This window comes from Mauremys reevesii, linkage group 15 (genome assembly GCF_016161935.1).
Source record: "Mauremys reevesii isolate NIE-2019 linkage group 15, ASM1616193v1, whole genome shotgun sequence".
In the NCBI taxonomy this organism is placed as follows: domain Eukaryota; kingdom Metazoa; phylum Chordata; order Testudines; family Geoemydidae; genus Mauremys; species Mauremys reevesii.
The window spans coordinates 2,965,114-2,975,298 of record NC_052637.1 but is presented as its reverse complement, the minus strand read 5'-3'; the positions used below and the strand labels follow the sequence as shown (position 1 = coordinate 2,975,298).

The window sequence follows — 10,185 nt, the reverse complement described above, 5'->3', positions numbered from 1 at the left end:
TTCAAAAATAAAACAATGTAAAACTTTAGATCCTACAACTCCACTCAGTCCTACTTCTTATACAACCAATCACTCAGAAAAACAAATGTGGTTACAATTTGCAGGAGATAATGCTGCCCGCTTCTTGTTTACAATGTCACCTGAAAGTGAGAACAGGCGTTCTCGGGGCACTATTGCAGCCGGCGTCGTAAGATATTTATGTGCCAGATGCGCTAAAGAGTCATGTGTCCCTTCCTGCTGGAACCACCATTCCAGAGGACATGCATCCATGCTAATGATGCGTTCTAACTGATAATGATCCGAAGCAGATTGGACCGACGCGTATCAACTCAGTCAGATGCCACCGGCAGAAGGCTGATTTTCTTTTTTTGTGGTTCGAGTCCTGTAGCGTCCGCATCTCAGTGTTGCTCATTTAAGAATTCTGAAAGCATGCTCCATACCTCGTCCCTCTCAGATTTTGGAAGGTACTTCAGATTCTTAAAGCTTTGGCCGAAAGCTGTAACTATCTTTAGAAATCTCAGATTGTTGCATTCTTTGCGTTTTCTCAAATCAGCAGTGAAAGTGTCCTTAAAATTAACATGTGCTAGGTCATTATCCGTGACTTTTATAATAGGAAATATTTGGCAGAATGTGTGTAAAACAGAACAGGGGACATACAATTGTCCTCCAAGGAGTTCAATCACAAATTTATCTCATGAATTATTTTTTTAAAAAGAGCATTGTCAGCATGGAAGCATATCCACTGGAATGGTGGCCGAAGCATGAAGGTACATAGGCATGTTTAGTATATCTTCTACATAAATATCTGCACTGCCAGATAAACGTGCCATGCGAATACCTTGTCAGACTTTCAGGTGACATCATAAATTAGAAACTGGCAGCATTCTTTCCCGTAAATGTAAACAAACTTATTTGTCTTAGCGATTAGCAGAAAAAGAAGTAGCACTGAGTGGACTTCTAGGCTCCAAAGTTTTTAACTGCTTTATTTCTGAGTGCACTTACATACCAAAATAAATCTACATTTCCAAGTTATACTTTCCTGATAAAGAGACTGCACTACAGTACTTGTATGAGGTGAATTGAAAAATACTAGTTTTGTTTTGTGACCACTGTAAACTTTCTATTCCTGTTGTGATAGAAATTAATATATATGAAAACATAGAAAAATATCCTAAAACATTTAACAAATATCACTTGGTATTCTATTGTTTAACAATGTGATCCATTGAGATTCATTTTAATACACACCATTATTTTTTTGAGTTAATTGCAATTAATCAACTACACTATTATCTTCTTCCAAGTTTTTAACAATACAAGTTCACAATCAAAGTTCTAGTCTATATAACTTGGAATGGTCCCAAACATCATTTACAAACATTTCTAACATGTCTTTAAATGTTGAATCTGGGTCAAATAGCCTGTAAGGTTCTTAATTCTTTCTGGCCAGGTGTCACAGAAGTTTAGATCCTCTGTGAATTCTCCAGCGTTTAATGACGTCTGATCAATGTCTGAAACTTTCGTCACAGTCCAGTACTTATGGAGTCTTGCTCTTGTGTGGATTCTTTGATGTAAAACAAGAACTGATCAGTTTATGAAACGTTTCCCACAGTCTAAGCACTTATGGGGTCGCTCTCCAATGTGGATTGCTGGATGTTTAACAATCTTTGATTGCGTATAAAAGTTTTTCCACAGGCTAAGCAGTTACAGGGTGTCTCCCTGCGTGGATTCTCTGATGTAAAAGAAGGGCTGACATCTATTTGAAATGTTTTTCCATAGTCTAAACACTATGTGTGTTTTGCCTGATGTTTAGAAGGGCTGATCTGATTCTGAAACTTTCCCAGAGTCCAAGCACTTATGGTCTTCCCCTTGTATGGATTGCCTGATGTTTAACAAGGGTTGAACTCTGCATGAATCTTTTCCCACAGTCTGAGCACTGATGGGGTCTCTCTCCTGTGTGGACTATTTTATGTCTAACAAGGGCTGACTGCCGTATGAAACTTTTCCCACAGTCTAAGCACTTATGGGGTCTCTCTCCTGTGTGGATTACCTGATGATTAAGAAGGGTTGATCTCCTTATGAAACTCTTCCCACAGTCTAAACACTTGTGAGGTCTCTCTCCTGTGTGGATTATCTGATGTTTAACAAGGTCTGACCTCTGTATGAAACTTTTCCCACAGTCTAAGCACTTATGAGGTCTCTCTCCTGTGTGGATTCTCTGGTGTGTTTTAAGATGTGATCTCTGTGTGAAACTTTTCCCACAGTCGAAGCACCTATGGGGTCTCTCTCCTGTGTGGATGGCCTGATGTTTTACAAGGTCTGACCCCTGTATGAAACTTTTTCTACAGTCTAAGCACTTATGAGGTCTCTCTCCTGTGTGGATTGCCTGATGTTTTACAAGGTCTGACCTGTGTATGAAACTCTTCCCACAGTCTAAGCACTTATGGGATCTCTCTCCTGTGTGGACTGCTTGATGTTTAACAAGGGCTGACTTCCATATAAAATTTTTTCCACAGTCCAAGCACTTATGGGATCTCTCACCTGTGTGGATCTTCTGATGTGTTATAAGATTTGACCTCTGTATAAAACTTTTTCCACAGTCTAAGCACATATGGGGTCTCTCTCCTGTGTGGATTGCCTGATGTTTTAAAAGGTATGACCTCTGTATGAAACTTTTTCCACAGTCTAAGCACTTATGGGATCTCTCTCCTGTGTGAATTGCCTGATGATTAGCAAGGCCTGACTTCCATACAAAACTTTTTCCACAGTCTAAGCACTTATGGGATCTCTCTCCGGTGTGGATTGCCTGATGTTTCACAAGGTTTGACCTCTGTATGAAACTTTTCCCACAGTCTAAGCACTTATAGGGTCTCTCTCCAGTGTGGATTGCTTGATGTTTCACAAGGTTTGACCTCCGTATAAAACTTTTCCCACAGTCCAAGCACTTATGGGGTCTCTGTCCAGTGTGGATTGCCTGATGTTTAACAAGGTCTGACCTCTGTATGAAACATTTTCCACAGTCTAAGCACTTATGGGGTCTCTTTCCTGTGTGGATTGCCTGATGATTAGCAAGGCCCGACTTCCATATGAAACTTTTTCCACAGTCTAAACACTTATGGGGTCTCTCTCCCGTGTGGACTGCCTGATGTTTGACAAGGGCTGCCCTCCGTATAAAATTTTTCCCACAGTCCAAGCACTTATAAGGTCTCTCTCCAGTGTGAATAGCCTGATGTTTAACAAGGTCTGACCTATGTACAAAACTTTTTCCACAGTGTAAGCAGTTATGGGGTCTCTGTCCTGTGTGGATCCACTGATGATGTTTAAGATTTGATCTGTGTGTGAAACTTTTCCCACAGTCCAAGCACTTATGGGGTCTCTCTCCAGTGTGAATGGCCTGATGATTAACAAGGGCTGACCTATGTATGAAACTTTTCCCACAGTCCAAGCACTTATGAGGTCTCTCTCCAGTGTGAATAGCCTGATGATTAACAAGGGCTGACCTATGTATGAAACTTTTCCCACAGTCGAAGCACTTATGGGGTTTCTCTCCTGTGTGGCTTATCTGATGTGTAGTCAGTGCTGACTTCCAATTCAAAGAGTTGCTGCCCTTAAGGCATTGATAGGATTTCTGTCCCGTGTGGCTTCTTCCATGGTCCAAGCACTGAAGTGATTTCTCTCCAGTATGAATTGCCTGAGGTGAAACAAACTGTGGTCCCAGAACGAATCCTTTTTCATAACCAAGGCATTCATGGTGTTTGTCTTCTCTAGGGGTTGTCTGCTGGGCTGTGGGATCCCTGTATCCTTCCCCACAGATAATAAATTCATCCATTTGCTCCCTTGAGTAGTTTCTCAGCAGCCTCTCTGACCTCTGCCAATTTCCCCAGGCTTCTCCCTGTTCCAACCACTGGGAAAAATTCCCTGCAACTCTTCCCACAAAGGTCTCCTGTGGTTCTCCGTGCCCAGGAACTTCCTGTTGTTGATTCCCCTCCTTTTTCTCACTCACTGTCTCGTTACCTGCTGGGAGAGAGACAATCCCGACAGGAGTCATTGTGCCCAGGAGAAAGGAAGAGGAAGAGCACCGAGGGAAAACCCAACATTCTAAAGCTGCACAGATGGAGCAACTGGATTCTACTTCCACTTCCTACCCAAAAATTCACAGAGAAGGAACGTTGGGAAGGAAACAGCAGCAGGTAACAGGACACGTGGAAAACGATGTCAGTGATATCTGCTGACTGCAGCCCTGCCCTGGGTGAGATGAGGAAGAACGGAGGGCACTTACTGATACCATATTTTTGGGATTCTCAACTTTTTCCTCCATTCCCCAGATGGTTTGAGTGTCAGTCCTCACCTGTGTGGGCACCTCTTGAGATCTCTCTTTCCTCGCAGGCCTGGATATCGGTCACCCACGGCTCTTCCCCTCGTTCCAGCCGGCTGATTAGGTCAGGTTTGGGAAGGGAGAATCCTGTGCAGGTGGTGAAATCAGAGCAGATCAGGGTGTGTGGAGGATTGAGAGAGCGTCTGTCACAAAGGACATTCCGTGGGCGGAACCTGTCCCTGCGCTGTGCTGGGGGAACATGGAATCCAAGAGGACGAGAAGATGGTCACTGAGCCCCTTTGGGGGAGGCAGATGTCTGGGGGAGGTGGGGGGAATTGTGACACCCTCACTAGGAGTTCCTGGCATCTGTGCTCTCTGGGGGCTCTGCTGACGCACCCTCAGTTCTGGAGTGGGGTGATTTTGTATATCCCTTAGGTTTTGACACCCTGGTCTCATTTCGAGAGTATACGGAGATGCAAGTCTCTCTCACACGGCAGCTGTGCATTACAGAGCCCAGTCCCCTCCAATCTAACTGACCAGGGAAGAACCTGACTAGTGACAGACACGCAGACCCCACGGCTTCTAATAACCGAGGGGCCGGGAATCCCTTACCCAGCGAGGTCACTGTCTCGTAGTTCTCCTGCATGACGTCCCTGTAGAGGGCTCTCTGAGCGGGGTCCAGCAGAGCCCCCTGCCCCTGGGTGAAATACACAGCCACCTCCTCGAAGGTCACCAGCATCTGAAACAACAAGAATCCCCCACTCAGCATCTGCTGCCCCAGCCGCAATCCCACTAGTCATGGGGGAGGAGGGACAGAAAAGCAGAATCCCACCCCCACCCTGCTCAGAGCAGCCAGGAAGCTTCAGGGGGTGGGAGAAGGTGAGAGCTCCTTGTCCCCCCAGCACACAGAGCAGGGCAGGGTCTTCTCATTTCCCATATGCCTGCCAGCCACAGGCTGATACGGGAAGCAGAGCTCTGAGCCGGGGACACGAAACCCGACAACCCCCCCCCCCTCCCCGCCCGCCCCGTCGTATTTCACAGAAGCCTCTGGCCAGTGGGGGTGTTTCCTGGGTCAGAAAGTGCCCCCCCCCACCTTCAATGAGCCTGTTCATAAAATCAGGCCCAGATCGATCATGATCCAGCAGGTTTATCAGACCCCGTCCCCTCCTTGCCTCACCTTGTGTGTTTCTCGCCCTCCCCCTCTACAACAAATCCTCCCCATCCCCCCACAGCTCCCTGCAAATCCCCTACCTGAGTTGTCTCCATCGCAGCCATTTCCCTTCTCTGTCCCCTGAAAGACGGGACGATCTGGAGCGAAACGTGGACGCGATTCCTCAGATGCTCTGGGCTCTGCCGCGCTGGGAAAACCCTCAGTCACTTTATCACAACACAGACCCGGCCCCTCCCCCCATCACTGAACCCCCTGCCACACCAGCAGGTCCCACCAAGGGGCCCTTTGTGCAGAGTCATTTCCCTGCCCGGCTCCAGCCCTTTCCCCAGGACTCTCCATCACCTGCAGGCTCAGGGGCTGGTGTGGTTAGAGAAGATTTTCCCCAGACGGACTTTGCTGAGAGCTCCTGATTTCTGTGCTAACAAGCTCTGTTCTACGCTGTGTTCCCAGCGACCAATAAACCTTCTGGTTTCCAGGCCGGCTGAGAGTCACAGCTGAGTGCGGAGGTGGGTGCAGGGCCCCTGTGGGGAGCGGGTCAGGCTTCTCCTTAGGCTGCCCCAGAGGTTCTGGCTGGGGCCGTGCAACCTCCCTGGGCTCCGTGCTCAGCGGGTGGGGGGGGATATTGGGGGTACTCAGGGGCTGGGGTCCTGCCCTTACAGTGGGGGGAGGGGCTTGCCTCCCTCAGCCCTAGGTTCACCCCCCACCAGCTGTTCCCCGTTCTTATCCCCGGCTCCTAGTCCCAGGCAGGGGGGTGAAACAATCTGTACAGTGGGGGGCGCTGAGAGCCACTGAACCAGACTGTAAACCTGGATAGGCTAGAAACCCCTTCAAGCGGGGGGGGGGGGGGGGGCAGGGCCCCACCAGCCTAGAGCCAGCGCCTGTGCTGCCCCCCCCCCCGCCCTGGTTGTGCCCCTGGGCCCCGCTCCTTCCCCGGCCCCCAGCTGGGGCCCCTGCCCACCTTCTGCCCCCCCAGATCTCCCTGAGCTGCAGCCTCCGTCCGCACCAGCGCGGCCAGGGGCGGGGAAACAAAGCAGCGGATGGGGGAGGAGGACGGGGGTGTGTGGGGGGATGGAGGGTAACGTGATCCCGCCCCGCACCCACCGGGGCTGGCGGCAGCTTTCCCGGGCCCAGGGCAGCGAATGGGGGGGGGGTCTCTCCTACCTTCCTCCAAGCGGCTGCGAGTCACTTCCTGCTGTCCGGACGGACCCCAGCGATCGCTCCCCCCAGAGCCGCCTCCCGGCTGCTCCTGGGTCCTAGCGGGAAACCCACCGATCTGCGCTTCTCCCTCTGGGTCCGGCTCCTGTTCCACTCCCAGGCTCTCAGGACAGAAGGGAGGGACCGTTCCATGCGGGGGAAATGAGTGACACGTTTTTCCTAAAATACTTACTGAACTTTAGGAGAAACCAGTAAAGATGCGCAGAGGTAAGCGGGGAAATGGCCCCGCTATTGGGGGGAACTTTCCTGACTTAAACACCCCCTGGATGGAATCGAATAGCAGAAGGATCTGAGTCCTCGCTCCCTTCACCCAGAGCCTGCCTGACCCCGAGGGCTCCCCTTCCACTCTGCTGCGTGACAAAGTCCTTGTATCCCCGACAAGGCTGGGCCCAGGCTTCCTGAGGGGCTCCTCCCCCACCCTGGTTGTGACCACTCAGGACACAGGCTAGAGCGTCCCCACTCTGGGGCACTTCCTCCGCTCTGGACGCTTCCCTGACCATTGTCTATGCCCCAGAACAAATGCAATTTACTAAACAGCAGCTAATAAAAGAAATCAGGAAACAATGGGGAAGGCGAAAGGAAAACACTTCACCCCGCTCTGCGGGCCTGGGGGAAGCACAAACAGCGTCTGTGGGATGCCCGGGCAGTTCACAGTCTGTCCCTCCCCCATCCCAGGCCTCCTGCCCAGGCCCTGGCTGTGCTGCAGGGATGCTGCGGGTCAGACACATGCTCTGGCGGTGGCCACACGCCCTCAGGCTCTAGGTGACAGGACCCTTCTTCCCAGTATCCCTGGGAAGGTGCAACTCCAAAGGACAAATAAAAAGCCCCCAAACTTGGTAATCTCTGTAACTGATTGGGGGGGGGGGAGGGCAGACTCATGATTTCTGAGCACTTCTGGCTGCTGACCTAGTTCTGTCCCTGCCCTCTCCCAGGGTTCCACGGGGTGCAGGCCATGGACTGGGGCACCCCTGGGTGGTGGTAGGGGGGAATTCCAGTACGACAGGGATGACTTCATCAGCTTCCATGTCCAGCTTTGGGCCTCTTATCCCCGTCTGTGTCCCGACTCCCCCCTCCCAGAGCACAAGTGGCCCAGGCTTTCTGAGGGGCTCGTCCCCCAACCTGGTTGTGACCGCTCAGGACACGGACACAGTGATGGAATTTCTCCGCTCTGGATGCCTCCCTGGTCTCTTCCCTAGCCAGTGTCTATAGCTCAGAACAAATACAATTTACATAAACAGCAATTAATTAAAAAAATCAGGACACAGTCAGAAAGGAAAAAGGAAAACTCTTAGCCCCACTCTGCAGGGCCGGATTAACTTCTCATGGGCCTGGTGCCAAACGTATTTATGGGCCCCCATGGGGCAAGGTGCAGGGGGCGGGATGGTCCGTCTCCAGTGGGAAGGGCGTGTGGGGCGCAATGAGGCACAGTGCGCTGGGAGCAGCCCCGCTCTGCGCAGCCCAGCAGAGGGCGCGGTTTACAATCCAGCCCAGCCCTGTTCTGCCAGCGTTCCCCTTCCCCTTGTGGCTCCAGGCACCAGCGCGCCAAGCGCGCACTTGGGGCGGCATCCTGGGGGAGGGCGGCAGATGGCCCCGGTGGACCTCCCGCAGCCTGCGGGAGGTCCACCGGAGCCGCCGACCCGCAACCGCCAAAGCACCGCCCCCCCCAGCAAATCCTAGAGCGGCCCTGCCGCCAGCCGCGGCCAGGAATCAGAGGGTTCCGGGCTGCCCGCCGCGATGGGCAGCTCAGAGGCTTCTGATTCCCGGCAGCGGCTGGGATTTAAAGGGCTCTGGGCTCGCCGCCGCAGTGGGGAGCCCAGAGCCCTTTAAACACGCCTGCCGCCCTAAGGGCACACGGACTGCTCCCCCCACCCCCCCAGCCCAGGGCGGCAATTCAGCAGTCTGCTTGGGGCGGCAAAAACTGTAGAGCCGGCCCTGCCCCTGACCAGTCAGTTTTCCTCCCCTGCCCAGACCCTGGCCGGCTCCCTCCTCCGATTTGCCCCCTTTGCCTCTTTTTAACCCCTGGAAAAAGCACTCAGCGCAATCGGATACTTAGGGCAGGGTGAAGGGCAGTAGCTTCAGCAGATGTTACTGAGCACGCTCAGTTCACCATAGGTCGCACATTCCTACAGGGAGCAGTTTTCTGTACTGCACCTGCGGGAGAGTTAATGAATCCACCCCAATGGGTGATAGCAGCTCTGTCTGTGGGAGAAGCTAAAAAAAAAAAAAAAAATGCCAATTGACTCTCCTTTGGCAGGAGGCAGGTGTGACAGGTTGGATCACAGAAACTGATGTGCCAAGACCACTTCTGCCCCTGCTTTCCCTGCCAGCCTGGAACTCCAGCACCGCCAGACACACCAGTCTGCTCCAACACAGACCCAGGGTCTGAACCACGTGCCCCAAAGCTGCAGACTTAACTGAAAGCAACTTAAGAAGTGTTCCTGTCTTCAACACTCAGATGCCCAATTCCCAGTGGAGTCTAAACCCCAAATAAATCCATTTTAACCTATATAAAGCTTATGAAGCGTAATTGTTTGCCCTCTATAACACTGATAGAGAGATATGCCCAGCTGTCCCCCCGCCCCACACCCCAGGTATCAATACATACTCTGGGCTAATTAATAAGTAAAAAGTGATTTTATTCAATACAGAAAGTAGGATTTAAGTGGTTCCAAGTAGTAACAGACAGAACAAAGTGACTTACCAAGCAAAACAAAACAAAACACACACGTCTAACCTAATACAGTAAGAAAGTGATTACAGATAAAATCTCACCCTCAGATGTTTCAATAAGCTTCAGTCACAGACTAGAGCCTTCCTAGTCTGGGCACAATCCTTTCCCCTGGGACAGCCCTTGTTCCAGATCAGGTGGTAACTAGGGATTTCTTATGACTGCAGCCCCCTTTGTTCTGTTCCACCCACTCACCGGTAGATATCGTTTGCATAAGGTGGGAATCCTTCGTCCCTCTGGGTTCCCACCCCTCCTTCCCAATCAGGGCCGGCTCCAGGCACCAACATTCCAAGCTGGTGCTTGGGGCGGCATTCTGCAAGGGGCAGCAGTCCCCCTTGTTTTGCCCCCAAGCAGCGCACCGAATTGCCGGCGGGGGGGGCAGTCTGTGTGCCCTTAGGGCGGGCAGGCGCATTTCCGCGGCGGCGGCAATTCGGCGGCAGCTTCTATGTTTAGCTGAAGCCCCCCGGACAGCTAGACATAGAAGCTGCCGCCGAATTGCCGCCGCCGCGGAAACGCCTCTGCCGCCCTAAGGGCACACGGACTGCCCCGCCCAGGGCGGCAATTCGGCGCGCTGCTTGGGGCAGCGAAAACTGTAGAGCCGGCCCTGTTCCCAATGGAAAAACACCAGGTTAAAGATGGAGTCCAGTTCAGGTGACATGATCACATGTCACTGTAAGACCCCAAGCCTTCATTCCTCCCAGCCTGACTCACAGGAAGGCCTGCCTGCAAACAGAGCCATCCACAGTCAATTGTCCT

At 51.8% G+C, this 10,185-nt stretch overlaps 1 protein-coding gene across 2 annotated transcripts; it reads right to left on the bottom strand.

Annotated features, from left to right (window-relative positions):
* LOC120383881 (zinc finger protein 850-like) lies at positions 1-4,975 on the bottom strand. Of its 2 annotated transcripts, none has more exons than XM_039502182.1 (3): positions 4,928-4,975; positions 4,349-4,462; positions 1-4,017 (listed from the first exon to the last, which is right to left on the bottom strand). In XM_039502182.1, the coding sequence occupies exons 1-3, from the start codon at positions 4,959-4,961 to the stop codon at positions 1,856-1,858; spliced, it is 2,310 nt and encodes a 769-aa protein (XP_039358116.1). In that variant the 5' UTR covers positions 4,962-4,975; the 3' UTR covers positions 1-1,855. The 2 variants fall into 2 exon arrangements, with proteins under 2 accessions (XP_039358116.1, XP_039358117.1); XM_039502183.1 differs by having other exon boundaries at positions 1-4,014.
* Positions 4,976-10,185: the final 5,210 nt, after the last annotated feature.

Excerpts from the sequence above, each read along its gene's own strand:
- LOC120383881 (XM_039502182.1), bottom strand. The coding sequence starts at position 4,961 with ATGCAGGAGAACTACGAGACAGTGACCTCGCTGG. Across the intron at positions 4,463-4,927 it reads CGAGACAGTGACCTCGCTGG|GATTCTCCCTTCCCAAACCT; the intron begins GTAAGGGATTCC and ends CCACCTGCACAG. Across the intron at positions 4,018-4,348 it reads CTCAAGAGGTGCCCACACAG|CAGGTAACGAGACAGTGAGT; the intron begins GTGAGGACTGAC and ends TCTCTCTCCCAG.